The following is a 15,213-nucleotide window of genomic DNA, read 5'->3' as shown; positions in this document are numbered from 1 at the left end:
CAGAAAGGTAAGAAAAGTTGCAACTTAAGATTTGGATTCTTCTAGTTCAAATGGGAGTCATGGAGCTGATGGGAAGAGAGATGGAAAAATTGCTTTTTCCTTGATAGGGACATGATTAGGAAGAAATTTTTCACTTTGAGGGTGGTAAGGCACTGGCACGGGTTGCCCAGAAAAGTTGTGGAGGCCCCATCACTGGAGGTGTTCAAGGCCAGGCTGGATGGGGCTTTGGGCAACCTGGTCTAGTGGGAGGTGTCCCTGTCTATGGCAGGGGGGTTGGAACTCGGTGATCTTCAAGGTCCCTTCCAACCTAAACCATTCTATGATTCTATGATTCAAACTGTAACCTATGAACTCTGAAATTCAAGCAAAGAAATGTTTTCCCAAACAAAGAGTATTTGTAGAACTCCACTACAAGCAGTGAAATGCAAACACTATGTACTGAAAGGGTTCAGGGACTTCTGAAAACAGAGCTTTTAAGTTTCTATGTTAAGCATACCACTGAAGTGAATCATGCAATACGAATGCACGTACCACACTCTTGAAAAGAAACAATAAAGCTAACATTTGGATCCTAAAATCTGACACAGAATTGAAGACTTTTTTCGGCAGCAAATATAATTTGTTATGGTGAATAACAGTAGGCAATACCATTAACAAGTCTGCTTTGTAAAAATCCTCATATTATTGTACATTCAGTAAGTACAGACCTGAAAGTGTGGGCTGGACACACATTTGGCTAGCTGTCTGAAAAGAGGCTCCATAACTTTTACAAATTCAGATGGTTCAATAACATCTAAAATTTCTTCTAGTTCATTTAAAAACATGACTTCTTTTGGACTGTGAGTCTTTGGCCAGTACTTCAGCAGTGCCATTACAACCTATAGAGAAAAAGTGAACACAATCTTCATGAGAATTTGACTTTGGCTTGCACTAAATTACACCTCATTAAGAAGTCTGATATTTTAAACAGAACACAAAACTCAGATTTCTTGTCCTGTATAACAGCAGTGATCAGATACGGTTCAGTGTCACAGATACAACTGTTGATAGGTCTAGAAACAGTTCTTCAGAAAACAAAGTTATACACTTAAAAGACATTTTCAAAAATAATAGTCAAAAGACAAGAGAAAGTAACCTGACATCTAACTTAACATGATCATCAAATCCATGTGCAAATTTGCTACTATACTATGGGGAAAATTACCTGCCACTTAAATGAGAGCAGCTTTCAATTTCTAATTGCTTTGAGGCGTACTCCAAAGCTCAAGAAATTAAGTTCTTTCATTATATTTTAAGAAAAGATTTACTACAAATACTCAGATTGACAGGTGACCAACTACTCTAGGCTTGTTGCTCTTACACATTGAGTTTTATTTAATTGACTATATTACTATAACCACAGTCTTAACTTTCTTCGTGATTATTAAATTATTTACCCAGCTTGCTGAAACAGTTTTTGCCTAGCAAACCATGAACACTCAAAAGATAGGGGGGAGTGGAAGGGGGGAGACAACTAAGGGATCCATAAAAATGTGACACAAAAGGAAGTCATCCACCAGCTGGCTCACAGCTTTTCAGAAAGAGTCTATACATCTGTGGGAAATGTTTCTGAAGTCTAGGTGAAAACCAAACTCTCTCATCTATTGAATATATAAGCAGAAGAATTTAAGTCTGAAAAGCGATACTAGTTTAGAAGTTAAATATATTTACACATTGTGTTTACTAGTGGAGTTATCAATTACATCATAATTTATTCAAAAATCTTCCAAAAAACCACAGTTATATTGACGGAATAATGACTTTGTGCTGCTAGCAATTCCTGATTTAAGGAAAATGCAAGTAGACACAAATGTTTTTGTTATGAAAGGATGATGATTTCGTCCCCAAAGATGTCAGTTTTCAAACCAAAGTGTAAATTTATTTTTTTTTTACTATAAAACCTATTGTCCATCTGTGGCAATTTGGCACCAAACAATATTCAAACAGGAAGGCATTTTCCTTCAAAGGATATTTAAACCATATTAAATATTTAAAAATCACTGGCATAGCACTCAATCTTAAATTTAGATATTTTTGACGAGGAATTAATATAACCTTGAACGTATAAGTTTATAAATGCTTCTATTTTGTGGTTAAAGACTAAAAAGCCACATAAAGAACAAAAACATGACAGTGTCTGTCTAGTCCTAGATGTAGAACTGGAGAAAAAAAACCACAACACCCAGAGCAGTACAGACTTCTTGAAAAAACTCTTTTAAAATTAAGTTTCTGTTTGTCTTTTTATATAGTTTAGAATTTGCAACCATCCATTAGCCTTTCTCTCAGGCAACAGGTTTTTTCCTCTCGTTTCGGGAAAAAAAGCAGTCTCTGTTTTCGGAAATGAAGGACATTTTTACAGAAATCCAGCTTTTTGTATTTAAAAACTACAAGCAATATTTAATATCACTGACAAGACAACTCCGTGAGGAATCAGTGCATCTTTCATGTCTGTTTCATTTAATCATGAAAGCAGACACTATGTCCTCAATGAAGCCTTGGGAAATTTATGCAGATTTTTCGATGAGATGTCAAGAAGTCTCACAGGACAATCATAAAGGGAAACAAAGTGTTTGATTTTGTAATTTTTGAAGGGGAACTTAGTACTTCGGTGATGCATGTGCTATGTTTTTAAAGAACGTTGTTATCATGTACTAATTTGGGATCAAAAAGGGAAGCAGACTTGGATGTGTATTAGTTCAGATTTGAACCAGGAAATATGTAACATCCTAGCTGATGTCTGGACGAAAGCTAAGATTTCAAGATCTCATATAGCACGAATGACAGAATGTCTGAGATCTGATATCTTGCAAGCACCAAGTAGAAGAGAGTTCTTGCTCAGCTGCATACTTCATTTGTTTCAAGAATCCCAGTTTTCATTTTACAACAGAAATGGTTATAACTTAATAATGTGCACTTTTGTTAGTAGCAATCATTTTACTTAGTGATTAAACATACTAGTTCTTACTACTTACCTACTTAATATTAGGTGTAACAAGGCAAAACGTTATATACTATCGAGGACAATTAAAAGTATTCATTTATGCAATTATGTGCAGCCAATAAACGTTATATACTATCGAGGACAATTCATTTATGCAATTATGTGCAGCCAGACCAAAGTCTGGTTTTGTCTATGGTCCAAACTTGGTAGACATGAACAGGATCTGACTCAAAAGCCTTGCATGAGTAGGTAGCTCTGTGTGCCAGAAATCTGTGTTCCATCAGAACATCAGTCTCTCAAAGCACAGCTCAGGCAAGCTAATTTCTGACTAAACTGCTTCTGGATCAACCACCTCATATCCAGTCAGCCAGAACAAAACAAGCAGAATAAACTCCGGTCTGTTTGTAAGAGGGTTTTTAATTCTTTTTGGACATTCCAAACAGCTGCTGGAAAACGGAATCTGATAGATCAAAATGCTTAAATATTTGACTTTTCCTAATAAAACCAATCACACATCAATACTTTAATCCCCAAACCTCCTTAAACAGTCTACAGATCAAAGGGATATTAATATTACAAAATATGTAATAATAGCAAGACAAACTTACTGGTTCTGTAAGCGTGCTGTCCTTTTCTAAAAATTGAACTACACAGTACGCCAGCTACAGTAAAAGAAAAAGATTTTTATTAATGCTCACTGTGAAACTGAACACACTTTGAAATCAATAGCCTAAGCGGAGAACACTACTGAATTCAAATAAAAACACAACAGTTTTTCTGTAATTTTACAAAAATTATGTGGCAGACAATTTAAACGAGAAAAGGGTGAATACTCTTTACCAATTTTTCCCAACCTTCCCAAGTCGGTCCTCACCTTTTCAGGGTTACAATATGGACAAACACATAATTTGATGTTTTCTTTTTAGACCTAGTACTTTGCATTTCAGCACACTTCATCTTTTCAAACATAGGATTTAAAAATCACAATCTTGTCCTCTAAAGTGCATTCCACTTGCGAACATTTTGGTGTCCTGTGCTGATTTAATCAGTATTTTCTATTTCATAACTTAACTTAGTTAAAAATGCATTGAACAGTTGTAAATCTTAGGATATTCTATACATGAGAACTAATGATAATTATGTATATACAATATATATTGTTTTTGACGATTGCAACCAAGAATGTCCCTAGGTAATGAGAGGAATGTACAAAGATTATTACATCTAGTGTTTTCCACTATGCGGAAGTAGATTTGAATTTAATATAGACATTAGCTTTCTTCATGTGTATCTGGATTTGGCAGCAAATCCTTCTGAATATCTGCCACTGTTTCCACGTGATTTTTTGTGGTTTTACTCTGGTGTTTCACACACTAAGCTTGCTTGAAGTGCTTTCCCATTTCATTCAGTAGGACATGTCGGAGAGGCATCCCTATGTCACCGTCTTCTTTTTACTGATAGTAATGAGGAATGCAAATCACCCAAAGGTGTTGGAAAATTAGGTTGTGAATTAAGGGGAACAGACAACAACGAATCCATCTCAGGTAGACAGAAGAAAAGGAGGCAATCACAGATGTCTACACTAGTTGAGACTCAAGAAAGGTCTGACTGGCCACACCCCAACAGGTTATGTTCATAACATTAGAAAAAAAATAATTTTTTGAAATGGGACCCACTCTAGCCTACTACTTCAACAGGAACGGATGTGAACCCCAGTAGGCAAGATCCAAAACAAATACTTATAAGCATCTGTAATTGCTAGAGAATTGTAATTCTACACATGGCGTTCTTAAAAATACAAGTTTGAAGTACCATTCCTTCAAATAAAATTACTAACAACTTGGAGTACTTGAACTTAAATAGAAAATATTGAACTTTCAAATTAAAAAAACAAAGCTGTATAACAACCTCTCACGGAGAAAATTTCAGCGTATCACAATAATACTGTGTTTTCTCTAACATTGTATGATTTCCCACTTCTCTAGGAATTCTGAATGGAACTGAACTCAGCACAGAAAAGATACAGCTGGTTTAAAATCACAATACAACTCAAATGTCCCCTTTTTTGTGTACTTCTAAAAAGATCTATTGAATTAAATAATGATGTCCTACTAAGTGCCCAAATCCTTTCAAGACATCAACAGTTGTAAGAAACTGAATTCAGCTGAAATTCTCCGTGTAGTTTAGAAAAAAACCTGTTTATAGGTGACATTCATTAAAACCATACTTTTCTGCAATTTTTGTATGTCTAAACATTACAGACAAAACCAACATAAACCAAAAATTCTGTGTGCGATAAATATCAAGATCCCTCACATTAACAAACTATTTCATGTGTTTCATCTATAAACACTACAGTGCTTTTAAAAAAAAGGTATTTTTTTATACAGACAGAGACACATATATATAGTTCTTAAATTTTTTTTTCCTCAACAGGTGAAGCATTATAGGTACATATATTAAATAAGTTACCCAAGGCCAGTTAGCAGGGAAGTGTTGGAGCTTAGAACAGAATCCCCATCAGAATGACTAGAGTCCCCCGACCTCTCTACGCAGACTTACTTTAATGCTAGTAAGAAAAACACCGAACAAAACTTACCTGTGGATGGTAGACACTGAGGGATTTCACTTTGTGCAATGGTAACAAAACCTTCAATAGGAATATTTTGTGCTCTTCTTTTAATGGTAAGGCAAATCCATTAATTATGCTGCCAGGGAAAGAAATTTAAAAATAAAAATCAGTAATTATACAAAATCTGCACTACTGTACAGGATATACCAAAATCCTTGTTTTCAGTGCAATATTTTTTTTTTTGCCATCTCTTGGGGAACATGATGGAACAGAAAAATTTATAAATTGAGCATGCACCAGAGACTATATAATTTTTTATCCAGTTCTCTGAAGATTACAAATTAATTGAATAGTCAAATCAACCTCTGCCCATCCCTCAGCCAAGTCTTTCACAGGTGCCAAACTGTTCTTCAATGCAACAATACATGACTATACCTACATTTCAGATTCCAACTTTTGCTGTGAACTATTCAGTAACAGCAAAGTTTTGAATACATATTTCTCCCAGCTTCTTCATGGAATTAAAGAATGAAACAGAGACTGGATGTAGAAGAGATCAATCCACAACAGCAGACAAGTCACAACATGACTCTGACTAAAATATTATTATTTCTGCAAGACCCTAGCATATAACCAAACAGCATCTCAACACATGACATCCCAGTTACAGGTGAGTGCAGATGTGGCTCAATACTGGGTCAATGGCACCTTTACCTAAAACCACAGTACTAAGTGTTCTGTGTTCACTCAATTTGCTAGCATTAACATCAGTTAAAACATCCAAAATCCTATTGCTCATTTACTATTTTATTCATTTTAACGTTTTTCTCTTCACTAACAAGGACAGAAGGCACCCAGGCAAAAGGAGCCTGCCAAATTCATCTTAAAAAAACCCCACATTTAAAAATTCAGTTACATATATTTCAGATGTCAGAAATCAGATGATGTCCTAGAATTAAAGCTTACTAAATAACACTTGCTCACCCTCGCTGCGCATGCTTAAAATAATTTCCACTAGTAATGACTGCACAACTATTTTGAGGATATGAGGTTATTCCTCCTGAAGTCTCTCAGAGCATAATATCAAAACCCCATTTCCGCATTAACATTTCTATGGTGTTCTTGCCACAACTTCCACATACTTGACAAATATAGATTAACTTCATTTAAAAAAAAAAAAAAGTTTCTCCAAGATGTTTTAATGGTTGTTAACCACAAAGAGGAGCAGAACTGTAGGGCAAGTTTGGCCTCGATTGAGTATGAAGAAATTCTGCAATCCTGTCAAGAGATGATTGTCAGAAAAAGAACATAACCACATTAGTAGTTCCTACTGGAAGACTTCATTTGTCCAGTATTACATAGCATTTAGCAAAGGAAAAGAATGAAATCCAGTACTTCAGCATGAAATTCAATTCCTCTTTACTTCTGACAAGTCAAAACCCAGGAAACCCAACTAAAAACTGTTGCTCATAAGAAGCCCTAAGTCACCAACACCCTGTGTGAAACTCCCTAATGGATTGGAAGAATAACCAATACAGAACAGTTACAGCATGGAAGCCTCGTTTAGCTACTAGAAATTTTGATTTGGAAGACTGAGGAAAAAAAAAAAGCAACATAAGTTTGTAACACTTAAAAGCTAACCTAACAAAACCAAGAATGAAAACGCTAGTGACTTAAGTAACGGTTTTGAAGATTTAGCTCCATATTCTAGTATTTAAGCTTTACACAGTCTTCAGTCTATCTTGATGAGTATTACTTGATTATAGTACGTTGAAGTAATGATGGATACGTAACTCCTTTAATCATTGAACATTTCATTGAAAATTATCTGGACAGACATGCAGACCTAAAAAATTTTAAAACATCTTTCCAATTTCAACAGCATTCCGGGCTGTATTAGAAACAGCATTGCCAGCAGGTTGAGGGACGCGATCCTTCACCTCTGCTCAGCCCTGGTGAGACACATCTCGAGCACTGGGCCCAGTTCTGGGCTCCCCAGAACAAGAAGGATGCGGACATACTGAGTCTAGTGAAGTGCCATGAAGATCATGAAGAGGTCGTATCATCTGACATACAAAGAAAGGCTGAGAAAGCTGTTTAGCTTGGAGAAGGGTCAGGGGGATCTTACCCACGTGTACAAATACCTGAAGGGATGGTGTGAAGAAGGCAGAGTCAGACTCTTCTCAGGGGTGCCCAGGGACAGGGCAAGAAGCAATGGGCACAAATTGAAACACAGGAAATTTCATTCAAATATAAGAAAACAACCTTTTTATTGTGAGCATGGTCAAACATAGGAACCCGTTGCCCAGAGAGGTTGTGGGTCTCTATCCTTGGAGATATCCAAAGCCTGACCAGACACAACCCTGAGCAACCTGCTCTTGCTGACCTGCTATCTTTGTGTGGAAACACTATAAAGTAAGTCTAACTAAGCTTTAAAGTGTGTTAACGTATAAAAACCCAAAAGCTGGCAAATGGATTAGAGAAAGCAGTTGATAAAAAACACACTAGTTTCGATGAGGCTATCAGCTTTATGTTGTAAAATTTTAGTTTCAAGGGCTTTTCAGATACCTCACTGAAGTTTGCAAAATAATGTGATTAACAAAAGAAGGTTTCTGAGGTTTCACAACCTGTGCTTTGTATACCCACTATGCATTTAGTGATGTTCCAATAATTTCTGAATAGATTTCAACTCATTACATGTTATTCATAGTTGCTTTACAACTAACAAAGATCACAGAAAATAAGACTTAAAAACTAAGATTTAAAAAATTGTCACATCGCTGTGTTTCTGTAATCTTACAGAAAACTTTTTCTCTTCGTTACACCTTTGACACGTGATATGAAGCTATTTTCAGAGAATCCCAGGTTGGAAGGGACCTCAAGAATCATCTGGTCCAACCTTTCTCAGCAAAAGCATGGTCTAGACAAGGTGGCCCAGCACCCCATCCAGCTGAAGTGTCCAATTTGGGGAATCCACCACTTCCCTGGGGAGATTATTCCAATGGCTGATTTTTCTCACTGTGAAAAATTTTCCTCTTGTGTCCAATCGGAATCTCCTCAGGAGTAACTTGTCCTTTCCATGTGACTCCTTGTAAAAAGGGAGTCTCCCTCCTCTTTGTAGCCACCCTTTAAAAACTGGAACATGGTGATACGGTCTCCCCTAAGCCTTCTTTTCTCAAGACTAAGCAAACCCAGTTCTCTCAGCCTTTCCTCATATGGCAGCCTTCTCAGTCCTTTGAGCATCTTTGTGGCCCTTCTCTGGACCCTCTCCAGCCTGTCCACATCTTTTTTGCAAAACTGAACACAGTATGGCAGGTGTGGCCTGACAAGTGCTGAGTAGAGTGGGAAAATTTAATCTTGCTAATTTTAATCTTGTTTCAAAGCAATCTGCAATCCCCAACTTGATTTTTAAAGTCTACTCTGAAGACCAAGCAAGTTTAATTAAAGAAAACCTACAACTTACCTTCCCAGTATTTCCAGTAATTCTGCTATGCCATTGTGATGTTCTGTTTCATAAATAAACCTAAATAAATGAAAAGTTTTACTCGGCTACTGCTGAAGAAATACAAATCTAACACCAAGATCCCCATCTAACATTAGTTAGCCTTGAACTCCCAGGTCTTAATCACTCAGAAAAAAAGAAAACAGAAATACATAGTGGAAAAGAAATTTTGTGGAAACATAAATCAATAGCACATCAAGCTGCTTTCAACATTCGCACTTGCTTGCTCTTTTCTCCCACATTTAACAAAGCAGCATGCACTTGAGCTTTTTCCAGTACTCATATTCTATGCCATTTTAATAATGCAAAACTGAACACAGCAAACAATGCTTTAAATATTAAATTAACACGAGCATCTGGCATAATCAAATGCCATGACTCAACCTTCTATAGCGCCTGCAAGCACAAGGTGTTCAAACAGTTACTACTTATGGATCTAAAAAGCTCTTTGGCATTACAGACTTTTGTGCATACAAAAGGCTCTGTAATAAACAGAAGTTGTCAAATTTCCCTGAATTTTCTTCTGATAGAGCACTGTAATTTCCTAAGCAATCACCTTTCTGCCCTTCTTCCCAATTGCCTGAGTGTAAATTTATTGAGAAAGTTCTACGCGCAGCTTCAAGTATTTTGAAATAGTTATAAAAATTTACGCTTATGAGAAAATTCCACTTATTAAAACCTATTTTTCTATTTGAAAATTTGTCATAGACTGACTTATTAACAGCTACTTTTAATCCAGAATATTTGATATGACTATTTTTTCTCCTTAAAGTCCCTTTCCATATACTTCAGGACAACAATTCCAAGCAAAACTAAAGACAATGGTATGAAAAGCATTGGACTGAATTAACAAGAACATAAAGGTTTACTAATTTAAAAAAAATATTTACATTGGGGAAAAAATAAGATTAATGCACTACTGGGACAGAATTAATGCAATTCTGGTCAGTGACTAACAGACAAATAAAGACCACAGATTTCTTAGGTAAGCACAGGAACAAACTGACAACTTGCAGGAAAAAGTATAAGAAAAGGAAATATTTTGAAAAATTCTACACATACTTCAAGAGCTTATCATGCAAAACCCACTAATTCAAGACAGAAGTTGAAACAACTTTCCTCCCTGGTGCTCATATCCAGGAACACTAGTTTACATTTGGATTGAAAATGTTTCAGCTTCTAGCTCCTAAATATTATACAATTAGGTGAGTTTTTCAGTTTAATTTCTTCCCCCTACAACTTGGTAGAGAAAGGTAGTCTCTACAGTGCAAATTATATAATCTCCCATATACATTTCAGATTGAAAACATATTTTTTATACAAACTATTACAAAGTTGATCTAATGAGCAGAACATTTCTCAGTCTTTCAAAAGACTTGCATCAGAACTAGCTGTGTTTGAACACTTTGCTTCCATTATCCCTGAAAGTAAAATGCAAGACGTAGCAAATAAAAATACTGTTTGGAAGTGCATTATAATACGCTGTGATGCTGCTGTACAATCCGGTTCAGATATTTTACAAAATTATGCAAGTTGGAATTAATTTAATAAAATCGGAGGGGAGGGGTGGAATGTACGTCTTTCTTTGCAAGATACACCTGAACTATTTCCTTAGGACATAGCGGCTCCTGACACGTCCAGTCAAGAGCAGTTGTCTGCAAGGCAGCAAAGGCTTACTCATTATTTAAAAGTAGCCCCTCTGTATCTCTTCTAAAAGCTTACTTGTTACCATAGGCAGGGAAGACAAGCTCCCTCTACAGCTGGTACTGCTGAGTGCCATTCCTGAGATGGCACCAAGTACTTGGCAGCTTTTTGCTATTTTCTTAAAGGGGTAGCATCACACATTCATTTTGGGATGAAAACAGCAGTGGTAGAGAAAAAGGGAAGCATAATGGAAGGAGAGTAAAACTGATTATTTGTACAAAAGAGAAGCGAACCAGAACTAAAAGACTAAAAGGCAGGCACTGTAACCTTGCATTCACACTTGACATAATGGCAGTACAAACACCTTTGGTAATACAGTGGATTAATTTCCCATCTTTACAGTGGTATTTGGGATACCACTATAGTTCATTCTATGGGAATTAAAAAAAAAAAATTTAACGAGCACTAAATGGTATTATCTCCGTTTTAAGGAAAGAAAAGGCAGTAAGTATGTTCCTTCAAGCAAATTCCAGATCTCAGTCATTTGATTTGAGCCCAACTTCTGCATTACGAAGAACTACATTTTATTAAGGCACTACTGTAATACAAATACTACTACCCAGTAAGAAAAAAAAGCCTCACAGATAAAGATATCAAACCACCCACTGAATCACATACTAACTCAAATTTCAGCTGTCAAAGTTATGCTCTGTGCAAGACTACCCTAATTTAAATCTCCCAGACTGGTATGAATTATTGTCAGCTGTACTAATATTGAGTATAAACTTACCAAGAATTAAAAAAAATTGCTAGCAGTGTCTTGGAGTATTTTTAGTTGTATACCTGATCACATGCACCATAATACAAATATATTGACATACCTATAAAATATATTATTAATTTGTTTCCGGATGTAAGCTCTTAGGCCTAAGAATTTCCCATATATTCTGTGAAGAGTTGTTTTAAGAAAATCTCTTTCACGAGGATCTTCACTGTCAAAGAGCTCTAAAAGCTGCAAGGAAGGAAAAGATGAGATGTGTTTTACTGGAATCTAATGCATTGTAAAACTAATTTAGAGCTTGAAGTTAAATTTTTTTTTTACCTCACCTGTAATACAAACTTCTGATCAATATATTTCTTAGCTATATTAGGTTGAAAATCTGGAGATTCTAAAAACCTTAAGAAAAATTCATAAACAAGCTGAAAAAAAACCAACAAAAAATAGTATTAGTCTTTTAAACAAGGAACCATTTTATAAGTATCACAATACCAAAATTACTAATTAGTTGCTCAGAACTACATTGTGTTTTTATTTATATTTATTTATATAACACAGTAAAAGCTTTGCCCTTGCTCTCTTGACAAAGTAAAAGAATTTAAGGTTCTTCAAACTGCATTGAAATTCTGCTGAGCTCCATCACTAGATTTTTCTGAAATGACATACAGTAATCTAAAATTCATCACGCCCAGAAGTACATGTTTTGAAAATTCTCTGTTCTCCTCTGTTTGTCACGGTATCTCTGAAAGCTAAAGCTCTGCCAGAGTCAGATCAAAGCATTCATAGTGACAAATGGAAGCTCATTTAAAATCACAGCAGTTACATATGTACCGCAAGAAACAACGAGCCTTTAACTTACTGAATTTCTTTAAAAATATTATCAGTTTAAACTCAAGAAATATATTTTAAGTATTGCAGGGTAATTGTCTTGAGATAAACACATAAGCTAAACAATTTTGCGGCAAGAAACAATTACTTCAATGTCAAAATTCTGTTGGACTATGATGTCCTAGTCTTCATTAAATACCTGTAGATGAGGCCATGCAGCTTCTAAGGTTGGTTCATCTTCCTCTGGATCAAATTCTGCTCCCGTTGGATTGGAAGATGGTGGTAATGTTCGAAACATATTAACTGCAAACTGAAATCACAGGTGCCTTTAAGAACTTTGAAACAAGTGAATGATTAAAAAAAGACTTCAAAGGTGGTTTTGACTGAGAATTCTTTACATGAACTGCTTTAATTAATATTTGCAAAAATACAAACTATATAATCCTGTAGTTTAAACAATGAGGCACATTCATTCTTTAAAGATTTCTAACTTGATGAACATTTTTCCATGCAGTACTCTTTAAAGCACAAACCTACTGTCAGGATGTGTTTTATGAGGATATTGCTCTGATCTCTTTATACACTCACATTTTAAAAGCTCGAGCAAATGTATTTAAAATGTTTACATAAACATTTTTTATATATACACTTTACAAGGCCTTGCAACAACCTGCAAAAGTGGAAATCATAAGCAGAGATGCAAAACAAAGGTTACCCACAACTGTTCTCTGTAAAATATTGCCGGTTTCATTTCACACCGTGGGTATACACACATGGAAACACTTCAAAACCAAATTCCTTCCTCCCCCTCTTAGTGGTATTTCTCTTAAACCATGTCCATCTACCTGACATCACGGGGGCATTGAGGGGGGAGAAATGCACATCCTAATCCTTTAATCTTTCACTTCATCTCAATTTTTCAAACCCCTGAAAACCATTTATCATCCTCATGGAAGTGGAGCAGACTACAAAGATAAGATGCTTTTCAAGTTGTTGATATATACACAGCTAAATTATTTTTGTGTTTCCAAGTGCTTGTCTAGACGTACATTCATACTATAGATGAACCAAAGCAGTCCTCTTCACAAACCCCTTAAACACTAGTTTCAACGTCCCTAATAAAGACAAAAACCCCCATTCCCTGTCATATGGACAGAAAACCTTTCTACAAGGTCCTGTTCTAGGCAAAACAACCTTATCAGTAAATGTATGTAGCTTGAATTTTTTTACCATAAAAATATATAATCAGAAATAATCATATTTTTTATACAATGCACATAATAGCAAACACAAAATAAAACACTTTTGGTTGGCTGAAAAAAAAGTTTTACATGATTTTTGTAATAAATTTGGCGTGCATTCTCAACAGTACCCTTATCAGAAATAATCATATTTTTTATACAATGTACATAATCGCAAACACAAAATAAAACACTTTGGTTGGCTGAAAAAAAAGTCTTACACAATTTTTGTAATAAATTTCGCGTGCATTCTCAACAGTACCCTTACCTAGAACAGTGCAAAGATCTAAAAGGTCTCCAGTATCCTTAATTCTCCACCTGTAATGACAGCTAGCAAAACCAGCTGGCTTCTTTGTGGATAAGCAAGGACCAACTAGCTAGTGATTCAAATGGTTGTTCTCACACCCAGAGGAGTTAACGATTAAAACTTTACTGAGCAAGTTGGAGGGAACAGGTTTCTGCATGTGCCAGTAAGAAAACCTGAGAAAGCCTTTATCTGTATAGGCAAGACAGCTACAGCTGTCAGTACTGAAAAGACTTCAATTCCTCAGTTCCATTTGTTATCCAGAGTATTAGGTAGGGCAGATGTTAGTAGGAGACAACCAAATTGCTGAGCAAGTAGAAAAACATAATCTATTTAGCCACGTAAGTGCACCCAGTAGAGACTATCTTGTTCTATTTTGTCACTTACTAGCAAACCAGTACCAAGCAGTCTAAACTTATTTTGTACAGAATAAAAAAAAAGAAGATAAATTCAAATTAGTATATGGTCCCAAACCACCTCCACTACTTCAAAATGATCCTTTGAGACAAACCCTCAGTCTCTCAGCAGCTTGAACACACTGCAGAAATGATGAGAAGATTGCCAAAATAAAAACAAAGTGGTGCACTGTCCTAACCCTTCATAACAACTGAGTATAATAGACTCCATAAAGAAATCCTCTTCAAGTCTATTCCTTCTTACAACACTAAAGTAAGTTCTGCTTTCAAATACACAGATAACTTTGTGTTTTATAAAAATACTAAGATATTTTAAAGTAAATTTTGGTAAACATTTACTCACAATGAGAATGGTGGCAATGCTGAATGAAGAGCTACATCCTGCACAGAACTGATTTATCAAATCAGCTGCAGCTGGCTGCATGGAGCTTCAGCATAAGGCATACTTATACTCTGTCCTAAATATGTACCACAAGTACTGGTAAGAGCTAACCTATACACTGTTATTGATATTCTATCGCCGTAACAGATTAGGGGTGTCTTTTTCCAAGTATTTAGAGGAAAATGTGAGAATACATTTACTAAGTTTGGCAAAGTAAGAGACAACAGCACAGAGAAGCTGATTTGCCAAGAAAAAGAAAATTCTTTGCAAAAGGCTACATCACCAGGAGCAGCAGAAACATTTGCAAAGCCTTTTCAAGAAAACCAGTACTCGGCTCAGCAAACATGCCAGTACAAGGCATCTCCAGGACTAGCTAGAAAAAGAAACACTAGTCCATTGGAACTTGCACTGAACTGAATGTTTTATTTGAGGATGCAAAAGAACATACTTATCAGCTGAAAGATTCCTACACTTTCAACAAGTGTATAATACAGCTCAACTTAATGAAAAAAAACACTAAACCCTACATGTTTGAATTTGCTTATAATGTAGCTATTCAGAATGCA

The 15,213-nt window shown here is 35.7% G+C and overlaps 1 protein-coding gene across 2 annotated transcripts in view; it reads right to left on the bottom strand.

Moving 5' to 3' along the window:
- The window catches only part of PPP2R5C (protein phosphatase 2, regulatory subunit B', gamma), a 54,993-nt gene that overhangs the window by 12,011 nt on the left and 27,769 nt on the right, over positions 1 to 15,213 (bottom strand). For both annotated transcript variants that reach the window (XM_009891044.1, XM_009891045.1), the window contains exons 3-9: positions 12,504 to 12,614; positions 11,806 to 11,898; positions 11,580 to 11,710; positions 9,016 to 9,075; positions 5,580 to 5,688; positions 3,589 to 3,642; positions 708 to 878 (exon numbers count right to left, since the gene is read on the bottom strand). In XM_009891044.1, coding sequence (XP_009889346.1) covers positions 708 to 878; positions 3,589 to 3,642; positions 5,580 to 5,688; positions 9,016 to 9,075; positions 11,580 to 11,710; positions 11,806 to 11,898; positions 12,504 to 12,614 — 729 coding nt within the window. The remainder of the gene's footprint in view (positions 1 to 707; positions 879 to 3,588; positions 3,643 to 5,579; positions 5,689 to 9,015; positions 9,076 to 11,579; positions 11,711 to 11,805; positions 11,899 to 12,503; positions 12,615 to 15,213) is intronic.

This window comes from Charadrius vociferus, unplaced genomic scaffold (genome assembly GCF_000708025.1).
Source record: "Charadrius vociferus isolate BGI_N301 unplaced genomic scaffold, ASM70802v2 scaffold228, whole genome shotgun sequence".
Taxonomy (NCBI): Eukaryota; Metazoa; Chordata; class Aves; order Charadriiformes; family Charadriidae; genus Charadrius; species Charadrius vociferus.
The sequence above is the reverse complement of the archived record's forward strand: the minus strand, read 5'-3'. Positions and strand labels throughout refer to the sequence as shown.